Consider the following 22,396-nt stretch of genomic DNA (forward strand, 5'->3'; position numbering starts at 1 on the left):
TTGATGTGAATGGAGAAATCGGGTTTGCCAGGGCATACGGGCTGAGTGCGTTTGGATGTTGGGCAAAGGTCCTATGTCCTGGCAGACGCCTTTCCCCTCTTTTTTTTTGGCAGAGATTTTTTTCATCCACATTGATCAATGCGAATGAATAAATCTGTGCCGTTCATTTTTTCTTTCAGCCCAGAGGCTGAACAAAAAAAAAAAAAATAATCTCTTTACCCGTATGCTCAATATAAGGAGAATAGCAGAAACTCCTAATGCTGGCCATACATGTAATGATTGCGGAGACCCTCAAATGCCAGGGCAGTACAAACACCCCACAAATGACCCCATTTTGGAAAGAAGACACCCCAAGGTATTCGCTGAGGGGCATATTGAGTCCATGAAAGATTGAAATTTTTGTCACAGGTTAGCGGAAAGGGAGACTTTGTGAGAAAAAACAAAAAAAATAAAAATTTCCGCTAACTTGTGCAAAAAATAAAATAATCTTCTATGAACTCGCCATGCCCCTCATGGAATACCTTGGGGTGTCTTCTTTTCAAAATGGGGTCACATGTGGGGTATTTATACTGCCCTGGCATTTTAGGGGCCCTAAAGCGTGAGAAGAAGTCTGGGATCCAAATGTCTAAAAATGCCCTCCTAAAAGGAATTTGGGCCCCTTTGCGCATCTAGGCTGCAAAAAAGTGTCACACATGTGGTATCGCTGTACTCAGGAGAAGTAGGGCTATGTGTTTTGGGGTGTCTTTTTACATATACCCATGCTGAGTGAGAGAAATATCTCGGCCAAAGACAACTTTTCCCATTTTTTTTTATACAAAGTTGGCATTTGACCGAGATATTTATCTCACCCAGCATGGGTATATGTAAAATGACACCCCAAAACACATTCCCCAACGTCTCCCGAGTACGGCGATACCACATGTGTGACACTTTTTTGCAGCCTAGGTGGGCAAAGGGGCCCACATTCCAAAGAGCACCTTTAGGATTTCACAGGGCATTTTTTACACATTTTGATTTCAAACTACTTCTCACGCATTAGGGCCCCTAAAATGCCAGGGCAGTATAACTACCCCACAAGTGACCCCATTTTGGAAAGAAGACACCCCAAGGTATTTCGTGATGGGCATAGTGAGTTCATGGAAGTTTTTATTTTTTGTCACAAGTTAGTGGAATATGAGACTTTGTAAGGAAAAAAATAAATAAAAAAATCATCATTAACTTGTGACAAAAAATAAAAAGTTCTATGAACTCACTATGCCCATCAGCGAATACCTTAGGGTGTCTACTTTCCGAAATGGGGTCATTTGTGGGGTTTTTCTACTGTCTGGGCATTGTAGAACCTCAGGAAACATGACAGGTGCTCAGAAAGTCAGAGCTGCTTCAAAAAGCAGAAATTCACATTTTTGTACCATAGTTTGTAAACGCTATAACTTTTACCCAAACCATTTTTTTTTTACCCAAACTTTTTTTTTTATCAAAGACATGTAGAACAATAAATTTAGAGAAAAATTTGCATATAGATGTCGTTTTTTAAAAAAAAAATTACAACTGAAAGTGAAAAATGTCATTTTTTTGCCAAAATTTTTGTCAATTTCGATTAATAACAAAAAAAAGTAAAAATGTCAGCAGAAATGAAATACCACCAAATGAAAGCTCTATTAGTGAGAAGAAAAGGAGGTAAAATTCATTTGGGTGGTAAGTTGTATGACCGAGCAATAAACGGTGAAAGTAGTGTAGTGCAGAAGTGTAAATAGTGGTCTGGTCATTAAGGGTGTTTAAGCTAGGGGAGCTGAGGTGGTTAAGGATGGACAAGAAAAAGGGTCAGACAAAATGTTGTGTCGCTTTTTCTTAAAGGGTTTCTACCACCAGAAATACTGTTATGTAGCTGACTGACATTAGCGATGCGCTAATGTCAGCACTACATAACAGTATGTTTTTTACCTTTCTCTCTGCAGCCATTTTGGTAAAAAAAAAGCACTTTTATAATATGCTAATGAGCCTCTAGGTGCTATGTGGGCGTAAAATCAGCACCTAGAGGCTCCATCTACTCATGCTTTATCCCGCCCAGGTCCTCTGTTCTGCCCGCCCCGCTCCTCTTGATTGATGTGACGGTTCGCAGCAGCGTTAACGAAATCCCGCGCCTGCGCCGTTCACTTCCGTCTTCGGCGCAGTGAGTGAAGGCCGCTCTCCTGGTGCCGGCTTCCTCACTGTGACGTAGTCGGCGCAGGCGCAGTGAGGAATCCGGCACCAGGAGCAGCTCATTCACTCACTGCGCCGAAGACAGAAGATTTCGTCAACGCTGCAGAGAGAAAGGTAAAAAACATACTGTTATGTAGTGCTGACATTAGCGCATCGCTAATGTCAGTCAGCTACATAACAGTATTTCTGGTGGTAGAAACCCCTTAAATTATATTCACTACAGTACACTTCTAAGGTATAAATGATGAGCTGTTAATGACCAGGATTGCATTTGCCAGTGACTGGAATAGATTTTGTGGTATTGTAACTACTTAAAAGGGTTTTCTTACATTTTAATAATGAACACCTATCCTCCGGATAGGTCATGAGTATCTGATTAGTGTTGTCCAACACCCGGAACCTGTGCTGAAATGACCCTAAGGCCCCCAGATATGATTTCAGGAGTCTACCAACTCCATGTAATGTAAAAGAACACTTGTGTCTACATGGGTAGCCAATCTGTTGGTAAATGACAGTGTTTTGGCCACTAAGGGCCTGTATTCTTGGCTTGAAAAGGTTAATAAGGGCCACGAAAATGTGCACATTGAGCTTTTCCAGCAAATAAGCGAAATGTAACAATAAAAAAAGGTCAAGTGAACACAGCCTGATATACCTCGGTATAGCTCCACTGGGATGGTGCTGGGAACACTGCGGAATCTTTTTATGCATTGTTATTTGTAGCTCCACACCATATTAGCCGTCACGAGAGGCAGGCGGCGGGCTTCTCATCCCCTGCGCCGCCGCCGGCCCCCGATCTCGCGGCAGCCAGGGCATTTGCGACGTCCGGCTGCGCTCTCCTCTCTTTGGCGTCCCGGTTGTCATGGTGACGCGGTACGTCCGGCCGCACTCCTCCTGCACGAGCGGCCGGCGTTCCCCGTCACCATAGGGATCAGGTGGGGCTTCGGCGCTCGGCTACCGTCAGGGAGGAGGTATCATGTGACGCTAGCCACATCACATGACCCCTTCCCTCCACTATTTAAACAGGCAACCTGCTGGCCACAGGTTGCCTGTGATTTTAGTCTCTTAGGCTGTGTATCATTATTATTATCTGACCTCTGGTATTGACCCTTGATTTGTTTCCTGACACCCCTTCTGCCTGCTCCTTGGACCTTAACGCTACCTCCCGGATTTTGACCTCGGCTCGCTTTCGGATTTGTCTCTGCCTCCTCCCTTGTACTGACGTGACCTCCTGGACTGACCTCGGCTAGTTGACCCGCCTTGCCCTTCCCGTTTTTGGGTACCTTGTTTGTCTACCTCTCTGTCCGCTCGGTAGCTACTTCTCGTTTGGCTGTCCGCTTCCCTCGCTGTCTCTATCATCTCTGCTTGCACTTACGCAGGTCAGGGACCATCGCCCAGTTGCACCCCGTCACCTAGGGCGGGCGGTGCAAGTAGGCAGGGACAGGGGTGAGGATGGAAGCCCAGGGGGTGCACTTCCGCTCTATCTTCTTACCCGTGACATTAGCCTTCTATGCTTTTCAATATGCTTGGCAATACTATTGCTGTACAAGGCACATATTCCAAAAAGACACTGTATCCACCCATACAGTGTACCATTTGGGCTTGTTATGGCACTGTGATTAGATAACCGTATTTGGGAATTATTATAATACTCACTTATATAGCGCTTGACATATTACACAGTTCTTTACAGACATTAGTATCACGCTGTCCCAATGGGGTTTACAGTCCAAGTTCCCCATCAGTATATCTTTGGAGTGTGGGAGGAAACCGGAGTACCCAGAGGAAACCCACGCAAACACGATAACATGCAAACTCCATGTAGATATTGTCCTTGGTCGGATTTGAACCTAGGACCTCAGGGCTGCAAGGCACCAGTGCTAACCACTGAGCCACCATGATATTCCATAGGTACTAAAACAAAAGGAATTTTGTGCCCAGAGTTGTACAGTAATTCCAGACATTAACATAACTGGTGCATTGTGTATTTGCCTTGGTGCTGGACAAACTGAAAATGAGAGAGTTTCTTTACATGATGTGAGTCATTGGAAACTTTGACACACACATAAAATTCAAACTGTACAAAATCGTCCCTTAATAGCGCTGCTGGGAAAGCGTTGGTAAGAATCTGCAGCTTCACAAGGTTATGCTATCCAAACACTAGAAAATTTCTTTTCCTGAGAAACCGCCCAATACCATGATGTTTAAAAGCATAAAACACAGCTAGACAAAATAAGCTACTGCCTGTGTTCTCATTTTATGGTATTCGCAACAATATGTTTTAAAGAGCTGCTTTATTCTATTCAATAAATGACTCGAATACAGAGTTTCTTTTAACATTTAAAGGGTAACTCTTATGGCTCATGCACACGACCGTATGTATTTTGCGATCCGCAAAAAACGGATCAGCAAAAAATACGGATGACATCCGTGTGCATTCCGTATTTTGCGAAACGGAACAGCTGGCCCTTCATAGAACTGTACCATCCTTGTCCGTAATACGGACATTAATAGGACATGTTCTATTTTTTTGGCGGAACGGAAAACGGACATACGGAAACTGAATGCACATTGAAGTGAATAGTTTCCGCATACGGTCCGCAAAACCCCCCCCCCCAAAAAAACGGAACGGACAAGGAAAGAAAGTACGTTCGTGTGCATGAGCCCTTAGTTTTATGCTGCCCTATCTACGGGCGGCACTACTCACCCTGCCCCCTTGGATGACTGAAAGCTCTCCCCCTATACTGTGTATCTGAGAGCTGCATAAAACTTCTGACAGATTACTCTTAAAGCGTACCTCCAATTATAAAACAACTTTTAATAAATTAATAGTGCATGTGAATATAAGGAACTTTGTAATATATCATATTAAAAAGACATCTATCTGATTTTATCAGGCTGCTTTGCCCTTTTCTGCTTTTAACATTGATGACTATGGAGAGAGCAGGGGCGAGGAGGCTGCTGTACAATAGATGCACAAACTGCAGTTTCTTAGCTCTGTTATACTTAGCACTTCAACTGTACTATATCTAGTAGGATAAGGCTCTACCACTGTCCTGGGTGAGGTAATAAATCACTTACTAGCTGGCAGCAGCCTCCCTATCCTTCCTTCTCGATCCACAGACTTTTGTGTGTGAGGCTGGAGACGGTGCTATTAGCAATAAAAGGATGAGGAAGCATAATTCTTTAATAACATATATTACAAAGTTTCTTATAGTCACCTGTGCAATTCATTTATGAAAACTTCAATCAACCAATCCAACAAGGATAAAAAAATAAATAAATTATATTATATATATATATATATATATATATATATATATATATATAGTGATATATTAGTATTTATAGTTAATTGTAGTCACAGTCCCTCTTTTAGTTCCAATTGCGGAGCTCACACAGTTTTGGAAGCAGTCATTAGCATGCGGGAGGCACAGGAAGGTGAGAACAGAGCATTCCTAGCTGTACTCATCTTCCCTGGTCTTCTTCCTGCCCCACGCTGAGTCCTGACATGTACAGTGTGCGCTGTCAGGTCACAGTACGGCGCGACAGGAAGAAGACCAGGGAGGGTAATTAAATCTGCCAAGTGGCAGCTGGAGAGGCAAGTTTATTTTTTTATTTATTTTAAATGTCTGATTGGGGCTGATCTGAGGGTGTGGAGGGGCTGATCTGAGGCTGGGGGGGTCTGATGAGGGTCTGATATGAGGCTGGGGGGTCTGATCGGAGGCTGGGGAGGGTCTGATCGGAGGTTGGGAGGTCTGATGGGGGTGTCATCTGAGGCTGGGGGTCTGATCTAAGGCTTGGGAGGGTCCGATGAGGGTCTGATGAGGGTCTGATCTGAGGCAGATGTAGGCTGGGGGGTCTGACAGGATACTGATTTGAGGCCGATGGAGGAGGGGGGCAGATCTGAGGCTGAGAAAGGGACAAAGGCAGGGACAAAAGCGAAGAAAAAGACAAGGACAGTGGCAGAGAGAGTGAAAGCTGGGCGAACCCCTCTCTGGACCCCTATGGGTTTAGCTTGGCTGCCATTAATGCCAAATAAAGAACTAAATATATAACATTCTAAACTTAAAAATTAGACTGCTATATGTGGTCAAAATGGCACCTGTACTATTTGTAATATATAGTGCAGGCGCCATTTTGTGCTGCAAATATACAGCGCTCTAGAATTTTTTAATTGAAGCAAAATTTCTGTAACTTACCCCTAAGTCACTTATATGTTTGACCAAATATAGCATTTCAAATTTTTAAGTTCATAATTTTGTATGACCCCTGAACCATGTTACAAATATCCAAATGGCCCTCGGCAGCAAAAGGGTTCCCCGCCTCTGTCTTATAGGCATCTCCAAAAAATGTTATATATGCCTGAAAGATTTTAGTAACTTTTTTTTTTTATCAGCTACACTTTATTAAACCTTGTTTTTTAAAGGGGACCTATCACCTCTCCTGACATGTCTGTTTTAGTAACTACTTGGATTCCCAATGTAATAATTCTGGAGCATCTATTCTTATGACTCTATGTTGTGCCATTCCTTTATTACTTCGGCGAGAAGTTGTGAATTAATTGACAGCAGTTTGCAGTGAACGTCCAGCTGCCCAGTCTAACACCGGCTGCACAACATAGATGGTATCAAACTGCGCAGGTACACACCCCCAACTAGTAACACCCCTCTGTACCCTTACTGCAAACTGCTAGTAATTCATCCACAACTCCTAGCAGGAATAATAAAGGAATAGCACAACATTGAGCCATAAGAATAGATGCTCCAGCATTGTTATTACAAGGGGAATGCAAGTAGTCACTACAACAGACATATCAGGAGAGGTGACAGGTCCTCTAACCATGGATAGGTTTGTCAAGCCTCATGAGCATTAATAGGAACAACATTTTGTAAGGAAAGTCTGCGCCAAGTTAATACCAACCACCAATCTGTAATGAAAATTTCTTCCTTTGCCGCTTCCATTGCGTCAGCCACATCATTAAAATATCCTTTGGCATTGACATACCTAAAACAAAGTAAATGTATTACCACGTGATAAGGTCATACTCCTAAAAGATACATTGTAACTCGGGTTATGCTAAACGGCACTGTTATGGCATCACCTTGTGACTTTGTAATAATAACAGCGGCCATTTAATTTCTTGTCATTAGGCAAATGTAATAAAAAGGCAAACTGCATGAATGTTTTGCTGAAATGAGCCATTACTAGTGATGTGATTTACAGATGAGTAATTATTGACTGTGCAAAAGAGCATTCTAGCAGAACCTCGTGCAACGATGGGGAAAATGTTTAGCTTCGTTTCCGACTTTTTATTGAGGCCAAAGTTTAAGGTAATAAACAGAAGCTTGGAAAAATACATGGGGTCATTTATCAAACTGGTGTAAAGTAGAACTGGCTTAGTTCCCCATAGCAGATTCCACCTTATCGTTTTTGACAGCTCCTTTGGAAAATGAAAGGTGGAATCTGATTGGTTGCTATGGGCAACTAAGCCAGTTCTACTTTACACCAGTTTGATAAATGACCCCAACAGTTTATATACACTGAACACAAAAGATCTAATATGCCATTTAATGCATACATTTAACCTAAGATGCCTACCTTCTTGCAACATTAACCCTTAGAGAATGAGGCGATTTTCCGTTTTTGTTTTTTACTCCCCGCCTTCCCAGAGTCATAACTTATTCATAACTTATTTATTTTTCTGTTCACATAGTCTTATAAGGACTTATTTTTTGCGGGACAAATTGTACTTTCTAGTGGCACCATTTACTGTTGCATGAAATGTAGTGGGAAGCAGGAAAAAATAAGTTTTTTGTTTTTTTTAATGGTAAAATTGACTTGTTACTTTCATTCTCCAGGTCAGTACGATTACAGAGATACCATAAACTTGTATAGTTGTTCTTGCGTTTTAATGCTGAAAAAAATTAAAGACTTTGAAAAAAAATAAAAATAAATTTTTATCACCACCAAATTTTGAACGAGGGGGGCGATTTGAACTTTTAAGCTTTTTTATTTTTTTTACTTTTTTTCTACACCCTGGGTGACTATAACTGAGAATCATTAGATTGCCCATTGTGTTCATTGATGGCTATATATAGCCATCATTGAACACTTTATTTTCAATATAACAATACGGTGCTGCCACCTAGTGGCCTGTATTGGTAAATTCCACTAATAGCAGCCAAAGCCTGCTTAAGGCTTCAGGCTATTAGAACAACGTAACAGGTTCCCCGATCTCAGCCGGGGAACGCTGTTACTGGAGCAGAAGTGTGCAGTTCCCGCTTCTGAACTGCTCAGATGCCATGTTCACATTTGAATGCGATCAGCCTTATGGCTGGTTTAAAACAGCAGAATCCCAGCAGCGGGCTCCATATTTAAAGAAGAGACGTTTGCCGTACATAAATGGTGGGGGTAACAAAAGGTGTTAAGGAATGAGACAGTGTTGTTGGTGTTGTCACTGAATGTAAAGAATTTGATATCAGGTTACAGTACCTTCATTTTACAAATGCTTTACGTTTTGTGAGCTAGCACCAATTCTTTCCAATATGGCAGGTAGTGATTCCCTGTGCCTGACTTTCAGGTGCAATAAAATACTGTGCACTGCAAAAATTAGATTGGCAGGGGTGCTAGGAGGCTGACCCCCACCAACCAGATATTGGTAACCTATCCTGAGGATAGGTCATCTATGTTTAGCTTGCAGAAAACCCCTTTATAACTGCTTTAACCTGCATTAGCATAAGAGAAGGGTGAGGAAAGGCAATGCTCTGAAACATACAGTACTTGACCACTAGTATGAATTAATAAATTATAATAAAGAAAAGCTGGTCAGATACGGTTATATATTTCAATAAAAGTCTTTAAAAAGAGCAGCAATGAAGACACATGTAAACATATTCGTATATGTATTTCTTACAGAGAAGCACCACTTAGCATAGATAGGGCTTATACTTTGCAAATGTAAAATCTGCCCCTTTTTACGATCTAAAAATATCTTTCAGTTTGTATTTAATGGTAATACCTGAAAAATGTCAACAAGCAGACAAAAGGCTATTATTATTGGTTGTTGATGGACCTGTTTATTGTCTCTGCTTAGTACTCTAAATGCACGTAGGTGAACAGTTCTGATTACATTGTAGGTCTGTTGCAATAACACCATTAATACACCCTGTGACTCAAGCACCCCAATGTTCCTTACAACCTGCCCATTGTTGATAGCAAAGTAAAAAAAGCAAAAAGCTAGAAAACATATTTTTCTAAAGAAAAACATACAGTATTATAAATATGCTTTAAAATGGGTTGACTTCAGAGACAACATTAGGACAACTGCCGAGCCTTCTCCACTTTAATTGACAGGAGCAGGCAGTGAAAACATCATCATGCTGGCCCTGTCAGTTAAAGTGCATAGGGCGCTGCAGTTCCAAAAATAGCTGAGCCTCTAGGTGTAACAGCAACGCCCCCGTTGCACCTAAAGTCTCATTTACATATATTAAAGCATTATTTTTCTCAAGCAATGCAGGCACATATGAACATGGAACCAACACAGATGTCTTCAGCTACTAAGCGCACATGTAACAGATCAAATAGTTTCACAGGTACAAATCTGCTGACGGCCTTTATTAGGCCCCTTTCATACGAGCGAGTTTTCCGTGCGGGTGCAACGCGTGACGTGAACGCATTGCACCCGCACTGAATCCGGACCCATTCATTTCTATGGGGCTGTGCACACAAGCGGTTATTTTCACGCATCACTTGTACGTTGCGTGAAAATCGCAGCATGTTCTATATTCTGTGTTTTTCACGCAACGCAGGCCCCGTAGAAGTGAATGGGGCTGCGTGAAAGTCGCAAGCAAGTGCGGGTGCGATTTTCACGCACGGTTGCTAGTAGACGATCGGGATGGGGACCCGATCATTATTATTTTCCCTTATAACATGGTTATAAGGGAAAATAATAGCATTCTTAATACAGAATGCTTAGTACAATAGGGCTGGAGGGGTTAAAAAATAAAAATTTCAAATAATATAACTCACCTTGATCGCGCAGCCTGGCTTCTCTTCTTTCTTCTTCTTTGCTGTGCACAGGAAAAGGACCTGTGATGACGTCACTACGTTCATCACATGGTCCGTCACATGATCCATTGCCATGGTAAAAGATCATGTGATGAGCGCAGTGGCGTCATCAAAGGTCCTATTCCTGTGCACAGCAAAGAAGAAGACAGAAGAGAAGCCGGGCTGCGCGATCAAGTGGATTAAGGAGAGTTATATTCTTTTATATTTTTTTTTAACCCCTCCAGCGCTATTGTACTATGCATTCTGTATTAAAGGGTTTCTATCACTTCGTATGCCATAATTAGCTCTCAGACACTAGCGATCCGCTAGTGTCTGCTCTGGCCAACCATCCTAATATAAGAGCTTTTTGGGCAGCCGTTTTGCTAAAAAAATAACTTTTATAAATATGCTAATGAGCCTCTAGGTGCTATGTGGGCGTCATTAGCACCTAGAGGCTCCGTCTACCTTCATACACAGCCACCGCCCAGCGCGTCCCTCCAGCCCGCCCATCTCCTGCTGAATGTGATCCTCCGTGTGACGCAACGGACGAACTCTCGCGCATGCGCCGTGCGCGGCTGTATTCGGCGCATGCGCAGTGAATGTCTGACCGCTTCCCTGTTCAGACATCTCCACTGCGCCTGTTCCTTGGAGCACTATGACGTCATCGGCGCAGGCGCAGTGGAGATGTCTGAGCAGGGAAGCGGTCAGACATTCTCTGCGCATGCGCCGAATACAGCCGCGCACGGCGCATGCGCGAGAATTCGTCCGTTGCGTCACACGGAGGATCGCATTCATCAGGAGATGGGCGGGCTGGAGGGACGCGCTGGGCGGTGGCTGTGTATGAAGGTAGACGGAGCCTCTAGGTGCTAATGACGCCCACATAGCACCTAGAGGCTCATTAGCATATTTATAAAAGTTATTTTTTTAGCAAAACGGCTGCCCAAAAAGCTCTTATATTAGGATGGTTGGCCAGAGCAGACACTAGCGGATCGCTAGTGTCTGAGAGCTAATTATGGCATACGAAGTGATAGAAACCCTTTAAGAATGCTATTATTTGCCCTTATAACCATGTTATAAGGGAAAATAATAAAATCTACACAACACCTAACCCAGACCTGAACTTCTGTGAAGAAGTCCGGGTTCGGGTCTGGGTACCAAACATGCCGATTTTTCTCACGCGCGTGCAAAACACATTACAATGTTTTGCACCCGCGCGGAAAAAACGCAAACATGGAACGCAATCGCAGTGAAAACTGACTTGTTTTAGTGTCAAAATCGCACCATTTTCCCTGAACGCATCCAGCCCCAATCCGCAACACCCGTGTGAAAGGGGCCTTAAGGGGTTCATTAATAAAACAAAATAGATGATACAGATTAAAGCAAACACCTCTGAGCAAAATATATTTTTCCACTATACGTGCATTCAAAAGATTACATGTTGCATCCACTGACAATCAAATCTGACTGGCTAATTCAACAGTATAGATATCCTAGGCACAGCACATACCATTTGCAGAGAGTGTTTTTTTGGATTGCTGCATATGATCCAAATCTGTGTTCCGTCAGAAAGTTTTTCCCATGCTTCCTAACAAATTCTTCGATGGCCTGACCCCACCATCGTGCGTGTCTATAGCTGTTACACTTCAAAATTAAAGACCTGAAAAAGCAGGAATAGAATATGAATTATTAATAGTGGTTTTTTCTGAGAAAAACACTTACCCTCTGTTCTTTGGAAAGGGGATAAGTGTATGATTGGGGAGGTCTGACCTCTGTGGGCTGCTGCTGTTCCATTCAATAACTACAGTGTTTAGCTAGCTCTGTCATATACAGTTAAATGGAGCGGCAACTGACATATGTGGCCACCATTCCATTCAAAAGGGGGTACACAGCACCCCCATGCTTGTGATCACCAATAGGAGGGCATAAGTGTTTTTTGTGGTAAAACCCCTTTAAAGGTAGTCTGTCACCTGCAAAATAATATATATTTGGGTGCATCGTGGGTGGAGCAGGTCTGTTTGGGGTTCCACTGCTGGTTTGATTGCCGGTCCCCGAGATTTTAGAACCAATAATGATGACTCAAGGGGAAGTGTCAGATGCACCAAACGGACCAGCCCTGTCCACAGTGCACTTAGATGTATAAAAATAAAAAGCAGCATTTCTCAGGATTAGAGAGCATACCACGTGATGCGAGGGGGATATGGAATACACTCAACTATTTTAGCTGTGCTAATTAATAACACTGAGGAAATGTCCAAATAACGTGTAGAATGGCTGCTACGATTATAGCATCGACGAGCCGAAAGGGTGAAGAGATACAAATGTCATGGAGAACAGGATTGCTGTAACACCAGGGCTATCGAAGGTGTGTAGCCAGAAATATATCATTTAGACACTGCATTTTGAAACTGAATTTGAACCAATTTCTTCAGGTCCCCAACGATGCTCTCCATATCCCATCTGAACCCCACTGCTGGTGAACCATTTGCAAAAATAAAGTTACCTGTAAGAAGACATGCCAAATGCAGATCCCAGCACATACCGATTTTATTTTTTATTTAATTAATGCAAAATTGCATTATTATTTTTTTTGCTGATAATTACACATCAATCATAGAAAGATCATGTGAACAACAGCAGTGCTCTGTGTACCAATGTGTTACAGTCCATTTAAGGAAACAAAAAGTGCACACTTATGAAACTCCATACAATTTCCTTGTAATGATTAAAGAAAGCCCCACGGTTTCATCACCCTTGCAATGCAGGATAATTACTTAGGCTTTCTGTGCACATGTGGATCAGTTTAATGCAGGAGAACACACTGAAGCAACACAGTCAGACACAGATATGATACTCATGATATTTACACTGCTGCATGCAGTCTGCATGGATGCATATAGCCAAGAAAGAAAATCTTGATTTACATCTCAAGACTTCTAACTTCCTTTATCTGCACAGAGAAAGCAAAGGCCATCAATGACTACATTCCATTCTTGACACTAAACCAAAGAAAATAAAAATGGGCTAAATGGTTAAAACTCACCTGGTGAGATTGTCCACTCGTAAACCATACTGGGTCTCCGTGTCTTTCTTCCCAATCTTTATGTTGAATTCCTTGTCAACTAACAGGACAAAGGAAATGGCTCCAGTGTCAGGCTTCATGTACAAAAGGAAAGAATCCTTCACAACCAGCCACCTGCAAAATTGGAAGAGATCTACAATTCAACTCAGATTTTATGAAGAAGAGATCCGAAGATTGCAACGATCCATAAACAAATCTAACAATGTAGACTCCTTTAAACATCTGCACCCAGACTAGCAGTGCATTTGTGCTTGGCAGACTCTTAAAGGGCATCTGTCAGCAGATTTGTACCTATGTAACTGGCTGACCTGTTACATGTGCACTTGGCAGCTGAAGGCATCTGTGTTGGTCCCATGTTCATATGTGCCCGCATTGCTGAGAAAAATTATGTTTTAATATATGCAAATGAGAATCTAGGAGCAATGGGCACAGCTCTCTCTGCAATAGTAATGCCCCTCATTTGATATATTAAAACATCATTTTTCTCAGCAATGCGGGCACATATGAACATAGGACCAACACAGATGTCTTCAGCTGCCAAGTGCAAATGTAACAGGTCAGTTTCATAGGTACAAATCTGCTGACAGATGCCCTTTAAATCTTCCTGTGGCCATAGACACATTGATGCTGCTCATCACTAGGGAACAAAGGGCATGCATGGTAAAATCCTTGTTTCCAATAGCAAAAATTGGAAGAATGTGAGGAATATGGGGTAATATAATTTGATGCCTGCCAATTTTCTGTCAGAGGTGATAGGCATCTTGCATAGGAAATAGGCTCCACAGGCGGCCCAGCCTCAAAATGATAACATTTAAAGGGGTTCTGCAGTTTTTTTAAACTGATGTCATCAGCATCTGATCGGCGGGGGATCCGACACCCAGGACCCCTGCCGATCAGCTGTTTGAGAAGGCAGCGGAGCTGGCAGTAGCGCAGCGGCCTTCTCGCTGTTTACTGCAGGCCCAGTGATGTCACAACAAGTATCAATCGCCTGGGCGGGGCTAAGCTCCATTCAAGTGAACAGAGCTTAGCCCCACCCAGGCCATTGATACTAGTCATGACGTCACTGGGCCTGCGGTAAACAGCGAGAAGGCCACGGCACTACTGCCAACGCCGCTGCCTTCTCAAACAGCTGATCTGCAGGGGTCCCGGGGGTCGGACCCCCACGATCAGATGCTGATTATCTATCTAGAGGATAGATCATCAGTTTAAAAAAACTGCAGAACCCCTTTAACTCTTCCAGCAGCCGGACTAGAAGCAAGCTTCTCTGACAGGACGACCACCTGCTGGCAGTAGCCATTGTCTTTCTTCTGAAGGGAGGTTACGACATGTATCTACTACCTTTATTTGCATCTCTGACCATTGTATATATCCTTTGTGTATATAGTGTATATATCCTATAGTGTATATAGTGTCTAGTGCACCCTTAAGTCTATTAAATACACAATTTAATCTTGGGTTGTTCTTTTATCTCGATCCACAAATCCACAAGTCCATGTCTCAGTTTAACATTACATGCTTCCTGGGTTGGTTTATGGCCTTATATAATCCAGTAAACGGATAGAGCTTATATCCAACGAGGAATTGGTGGCAGTCTATCGGGTGGGCAGGGCTGTTTCACTGGGGCAGTGAAAGGGCTCTCTCAGCCTGTATGGTTGTGAGTGAGTGTTGTGCCACCCCAGAGGTTGCATGGGCCACCCTCTCTCACTCCCCGTGCCTCCCTGTGCCCATGTGGACAGGGTGTGTCTGTAAAACCGTGCCAAGCTGACCAACCCCAGGGGACGCTCAAATTCACGTCTGAAGAGACTGTACCACATGATCCTGACGTAGTAGTGACATCAGGCGGGGCTGCAGGGTTCGTTTTGTCACAGGCAGGGCTGTGGAGTCGGAGTTGAGGAGTCGGAGGCAATTTTGGGTACCTGGAGTCGGCAAAAAATGAACCGACTCCGACTCCTACTAGATTTAAATTGGAATAAAAAAAAATAAAAAAAAGCAAGTTTAAATGTCCCAATTCACAAAAAGTTATAATTAATTATCGTATTTGTCGCCCTATAAGACGCACCTGCCCATAAGACGCACCTAGGTTTTTGAGGAGGAAAATAAGAAAAAAAATTATTTTGAACCAAAAGGTGTGCTTTTGGTGGGTTTTGAACTAATGGTGGTCTGTGGATGGCACTGTTATGGGGGCATCTGTGGATGGCACTGTTATGGGGGCATCTGTGGATGGCACTGTTATGGGGGCATCTGTGGATGGCACTGTTATGGGGGACCATTGTGGGGGCATCTGTGGATTGCACTGTTATGGGGGCATCTGTGGATGACACATATATAGCATCTTATCTTATGTGTCATCCACAGATCCCCCCCCCCCCCCATAACAGTGTCCCTGTGTAGTGAATGGGGGCCGGCATCTGTTTCTGTAATGGCAGCGGGGCCCGGTGCCTGCTTCATTCATAAAGTGGGCGGAGCAGGCGCGTGACATAGTGAGCTACGCTAAGAGCGCCCACCCGGCCTCCTGACTGCCAAGAAGTTAGTAGTAAGTAGTACAGAGCTAGATTTAAGATAATTGGAATACTTTAACAATACCCACAAGTTAGATATGATTACCGTATACTACAGTGAGCGGGGCCCGATGTAGTAGAATACAGTGACTGCACCGGGCCCCGCTGCCATTACAGAAACAGATGCCAGCCCCCAGCCCCTCCTCCCTCTCAGCCTATTCACTGGACGGTCAAGGCATTCGCCCCGTAAGACGCACTGCTATTTTTCCCCCACTTTTGTGAAAAATACGGTACTTCTCTACTGTAAGAATAAAGGCCAATGCATGCAGTGCGTCACGTTACCGCAAAACGAACACGTTAAGTGACCATGAAGAAGCATGCTTTTCATATGCTTCACTATATGGCACGCAACGCACAGTTAAGGAGCGGCAATACTTATACTTTCCATTGTGTTGTGTTCCGCTGTTACAGGGAAGGCAACGCCCATGGTTAACCTAGCCTCTCACTGATAACTGATTAAGTAAATATGTTTTTTGCAGGACTAGAGACACTTGTATAAGTGAAGGGAATGGATAGACAATAGCTCAAGACTGAAGCTGTAAACCATTTGAAAAACTGCTGTCATTCAGCTAAGGCTATAAAAACTTGTAAACTCAGATTGTTAGCTTAAACTTTAAAGATGACTATGGGATTCTACTAGGGAAATCATGTTTTACAATAAATGCCCCTTCCCCTGCCCCTTCCTGGATCCCCCCACTGCCCCATCTTCAGCAGAAGATCAGCACACAAAGGAGAAGGCAGCAGCTCCTAGCCAGTAGTTCTGTGGTAATGACATGTATGTTGCCTTTCTTTCCTTCAAGGAATGTACAAAATACATTTGCATATTAAATACAGAGGAGTCGGAGATGGGGAGTCTGAGTTGGAAGTACCAAAAACTGAGGAGTTGGAGTATTTATCTACCGACTCCACAGCCCTGGTCACAGGCCCCAAATATATTAGATTATCAGTGGGATCTCACAACATGTTAAATGCACTGTGAACTTAAAAGGGAATAACCAATATCAAAATGCACCGATCTGATCAGCGCAACACTCCTCCACCCAGAAACATTTCCTTTTGTAGGGAAAACAACAGAGGTTTAGTTAGTTTAATAAATACTAATAAGTTCCAGCCCCAAGAGGGAGGTAGAATAAAACATCCAATATTAGAAGATTCAAATACAGAGCACAGCCAGTCTGGCTTACACGTTCTGCCAATCATGCTTTTCTCATAGCCAGCGTCCCTAAGTGCATATTGCCTGATGGGATTCCAACTGGGATTTCACACTAAATGCTGCAATGAAATACAGTACAATACAATGTGAAGGGGTTTTTCAACTTCCCATTTACACGTAATGGACAAATATCTGCACACGTTTTATGGCAGGCTACAGATTTTCTCTTTTGCAGCACACCAATTACATGGTGGATCTGCCAATATTTTTCGCAAACAGATTTCTAGCAAAGTCCACAGCGGAGTTTTTCCGCCACATCAGAACTTAAAAGGCACTAAAAACATAGAGACTGGGAAAGCCTTGAAATACATTACAGCAACTTATGAGATGGCAGTGCCCGTATGCCACCTATTCCAGATGCACTAGGTGCTGCTGTAGCTTTCTTTTTTTTTTTTTTTATATAATTTTTATTAAGTTTTTCAATTATTTGGACAATTGTACAGCATCAGTACATCCTTATCGTCTTCATAAAAAGAAAAATGACAATATGCACATTATTCATAAGCAGTACAATATAATACATTCCCTTCTTTAACCCTCCCCCCTTCCTACTAGAAACAACCCTTCCCCCCCCCCCCCCCCCCCGCTCCCTCTCTCTCTCTCTGCATTCCTGAAGTGCTTAACATTGCTATCAGTCAATCTGAAGTCTCCCCAAAGTTTGGCTTAACTTTTTCTTCAAGTACCATTCTGACAGAATGAATGGGGTCATTAAAATACACATATCCCTGTCTGAGTATACCACTTTTATAAAAGACTCCCATCTCCTGAAAAAGGAGTTTATAAATCGCTCTCCCATTTGTTCCGCTTCAATCCTTTCCATATCCAGACAAAGTTTAGCGTGGTTGAGGACTTCCATCATTGATGGTAATTGAGGCTTGAGCCAATGCTTAAGGATACAGCGTTTGGCTGCTAATGCTGTAGCTTTCTTTACCTCTCTGGGAACTTGAAATCAGGTCATAATGGACTTTGAAAAACGTTTATGTGTAGCACTACGTTCAAACCAGTACCTCTTTGACCATCGATAGCAAACACTTCCTTGTCCACAGCAATTCAGACCAGGTATTCTGTGCCCACCAGACCTCTTCATGATCATGCCTTCTCTGAAACATAGCATACATGGACTCTGTCAGCATCTAGCATTTCATTATAATACCGCAGCTTTATTTCATTTAGAGTGCATTAATTCTGATGATACCAGTGATAACTTTAGCACAGTGCAACTGTGGGGGTCCTTAACATTCCTACATGTCAGTGCTGCAGAGCTCATGAGACCTGCCAAGTGACCCCTCCGAGAAGGAAAGTCCGAAATTCCTGCGTATCAAGGCTTTTTTTTTTTTTTTAGAACTCTAAAGCTCCTATTCAAAGGGACACTTTATAATGATAATGTAACACAGGGTACCAAGTGTAAGGGGAGAGATGTGCCAGTTGGATTCACACAGCAGAACTTGTATGCAGTGTGCTGCCCCAGGGATAGTCCATATAAGGGCTCATTCAGACGGCCGTACGCTGTCCGCAAAAATGCGGATCCGTTTTTTTTTTTTGCGGATTAGATGCTGTCCCATTCACTTCTATGGGGCCCTTTTCTTCCATTGCACGGCTTAGCAAAAATATAAATAAAATGAAACGTCCTATACTCGTCAGTGAAAATCAGGACATGGCCCTATTGCAGTCTATGGATCAACAAAAAAAAACGGAATGCTGAACTGTCCGCGAAAAAAACTGATCCGCATTTTTGTGGACCGTATACGGCCGTCTGAATGAGCCCTTTAAGGGATGTATCTGCTGACCGCTTCTAAAGCAGACTGAAAGGTGATGGATGTTGAAAACAAATATTTCTGTTATCTCACAAGTCTTCAGTCCGGAAGACTTGTTTTACAAATTAATGGATAAAAACGGGCACATTTTTTCAGCTACGCTATACTACGCTATACTATACTGAGGCCAAAGATGACTATGTTCGGCTGTACACTGGCACTTGTGTATTATATACTATGTTTAAGTTTATACATCTGTACCACGATGCCCACCAACTCAGAATATACATTTCTTACAATTATACGTAAATGCTTATGTCCAGTTACAGCAACAGTCACTTATCTAACAGCGAATTGGAAGGATTCATTTCTTACTGCTTCTCAATACTCAAAATGCTGTTTTTATAATGATTTGTAGGAGTAGGATGCGCTAATTTCAGTGGAGCAGCAGAAAATGTACACACAAAAAAATTCAAATGGCGATAATCATTTTGATTCTCAACTTTAACCAATATAAAAACGGTGACTTGCTTGCAAATTGTACTGCAGAAAATAGGGCTAAAACAACTGGAGAACAAATTGTGCTAGTAAGTTTAAAAAAAAAGATTGTATGAAGCCTCCTAGTACACAAAATGCAACATCCTCCCTAGACCCCGCACTACTTCCATGGAAATCCCACAGGAAGACTGAAGAAAGCAGCTGAGTAAACGAACCAGAAAAAAAATAAACTTACATGCCCTTCGGTCCAAGCTGATGGATAAAGGATAGCTGATTCACATCAATAAATTCTCTCTAGAGGAAAGCACATTACAAATGAAATACACAAAGGTTTATTAATGCGCAGATGCCTTAAAGTAAAAAAAAAATACCATCTGCACAGAGTCCTATTAGAAAAACTCAAGATTCCCTGTCTTCCTCCAGCCGCCTGAGCTCAAGACGGCACCGGCATGGGGGCTTAGCTATAGGGGGTGCAGAGGTAGCAGTCGCTACCGGGCCCAGGAGCCTGAGGGGGCCCAAAGACCCTTGTGCCACATAAGAAGACACACAACGCACTGAGGGAAGGGGGGCCCAAGCTGAACTCCTGCACCAGGGCCCATGAGCCGTTAGTTATGCCCCTGGGCACCGGCCATGAGGCATTAGAAGGAGCTGACCAAAAGTCTGTATGGAAGTGAAGGTCACTAACCAGAGGGGAGAGTGGTGTCATATACAGACTTATGGGTGTTCTAAGAAGTCACTTCATGCCTGGGACAGACCAAGACCCGATGGAGGACATCAGCAGGTCTAGGAATTGGTAGAAATAAGGTTTCAGTGGAAGGGGTGCATCACAGCCAATATTTTCCAATATTCTCCACTGAAGATCCACTGTCACACAAATGCACATTTTGGGGGTTTGTTGCCTGAAGCCAAACTCACATGCTCCAATACTGTCAAGCAATGTACAACTGGATTTCAAGTGCAACATCTGAACTACTTAGGATTTGCTTGGGTTTTTTTCTTTTGTTTTTATTTTTTTATAATAAAATATCACTGGTGCATTTTTACACAAAATCCATTTTGCACAGCCTCATGCGTCACGCGCTGTCAATCAGTACATTGATGCACACTTTGTGTAAGAATTGCTAGGGGAGTAAAGCTTATTCTCTTCTAGTTTGCAGCAAGTGCTCTGTAAAGCCAAGCAATCAATAAATGGATTTAGGCACAGACATTCCTTATAGGATTTTTAACTAGACGACCTGACACTTATTGCATTCCTGTAGCTTTAAAGAAGAAAGTTAAAGAAAGCTATGCAGTAATAAACTGTAGACTTCATAGAAAAAGTCATGGTAATAATGATTTCTTTCCATTGAGAGTAATGCAGGGGCAGGTAGAACAGTACTTCTCACTTACTGTTGCATGGTAATTCCTGTACAAGGGCATCTTTAAAAGCGCTGCCAAGTAATCCTCCAGTTGTTTCTGCAACAAAAAAGGAACAATACTCAAGTTATGATACTTATGAGATGTAACCTATACAGTTGTTGAACTGAATTTTGATATCTGAGCAACGTAAGGGGAGTCTGTCGCTTGGAAATTCACTGTTTAACCAGGCACAATGCTGAACCTACTTATACCTTTCACTCAGGGTACTTTTACACAGACCATGCATACATTTTTTTCTGGGAGAAAGCCATTATTCTTGCCAGAAACCGAATGGATCCCATATAGTGAATGGGGATTCGGCAGGCCGCAGTGGTGACCGGCTCTGCCAGATATGGCAATTCCAGTATTCTGCTCCTCTGCCAGAACAGAGTACCGTAATACCCTAGCGAAGATGTGGATGAAGCCTAAGCATCATCCCTTGAAGATTGACGTTTAAAACAACGGATCTATACACACAATATTTGGGAGTGTGAATTTTCCAACATATGGGACAACTCATTCAATGTGCTTGATACGCTCAGCTTGTGTGATGACCATGGCCTATACTAGTTGAATATATTATTAAAGCCATCTCCTTCACATACAAAAAAAATGGACAACGGTGGGAGGGCCTTTTAGATAGGTCCCTACTACACAAACCATTTCTAGGGGATGTGTTTAAGTTGGGGAAGGCTAAAAGGGGTTGGCCCATCGTATACATTGGTGGCATATCGCTAGGATGCGCCACCAGTATCTGACAGGTGTGGGTCCTACCTCTGCGACCCGCACCTATCTCTATGGGAGTGCTGAAAATAGCCAAGCATGGGTGGTCCACTCTCCTTCACTTTGGGTGCAGGTCCCAGAGGTGGGACCCGCACCTATCAGACATTGATGGCATATCCTAGCGATATGCCGCTAATGTATGAGATGGGCCAACCCCTTTAAAGACCATATATGTATACTTGAAGACCGAAGAGCTGTGCAATTGTTTCTACTACCCTACAGGAGATGTTAAGGCATGTATCCATAGTAAACAGACCACTTTCCTTCCTACCTGGTGGACTGTTTTATACATTCTATTCAGTTTTTCTATGATACAGTTGTCTAATGGACTATGTTACACTCAGGATGATGTGTCTTATAGGACTATTTTTGTAGCTTGCTCTTATGTTGTATTATGAATTAATGAAAGTTATACATTAAAAATAACAAAATAATAAGTCTTATGCTACGATAGATAAAACAGCCATAGTCTTCCATGACAAAGCACATTCTCTGGCACAGCAGCTATGAAGTGATGAATAAATTAAAGAGCCCCTTATTACTACATAATAAAGCAAAAAGCTGTGTAAATCTGAGGTGATTCAGAGATAGCGCCCAGGGAAGTGTTAACAAGCATTAATTCGCAGACTGTATTTCAAAGTCTAATCTGCATATGTATCAGTGTCTCTAGAATATGTTAACCCATGAGAGTCACTAAGTAAATTAAGCTAGCGATACACATTAGATAAATGATGGACAAACTCACTAATTTCAGTGGGATCGCTGACCATTATTGTACATGGGCGTCTCCTGACTCTCCCCTGACAGCAGATGGCAGGGGAGATAAGGCCTAATGCGCAAAACCATATTTTATTTGCAGATCCGTGTG

At 42.7% G+C, this 22,396-nt stretch overlaps 1 protein-coding gene across 5 annotated transcripts in view; it reads right to left on the bottom strand.

Annotated features, from left to right (window-relative positions):
• The window catches only part of PLD1 (phospholipase D1), a 269,399-nt gene that overhangs the window by 69,471 nt on the left and 177,532 nt on the right, over positions 1–22,396 (bottom strand). For all 5 annotated transcript variants that reach the window (XM_040428237.1, XM_040428239.1, XM_040428238.1 and 2 more), the window contains 6 exons: positions 20,737–20,802; positions 19,583–19,641; positions 18,103–18,195; positions 13,286–13,438; positions 11,753–11,902; positions 7,120–7,203 (listed from right to left, as the gene is read on the bottom strand). In XM_040428237.1, coding sequence (XP_040284171.1) covers positions 7,120–7,203; positions 11,753–11,902; positions 13,286–13,438; positions 18,103–18,195; positions 19,583–19,641; positions 20,737–20,802 — 605 coding nt within the window. The remainder of the gene's footprint in view (positions 1–7,119; positions 7,204–11,752; positions 11,903–13,285; positions 13,439–18,102; positions 18,196–19,582; positions 19,642–20,736; positions 20,803–22,396) is intronic.

This window comes from Bufo bufo, chromosome 4 (assembly GCF_905171765.1).
Source record: "Bufo bufo chromosome 4, aBufBuf1.1, whole genome shotgun sequence".
Classification (NCBI taxonomy): Eukaryota; Metazoa; Chordata; class Amphibia; order Anura; family Bufonidae; genus Bufo; species Bufo bufo.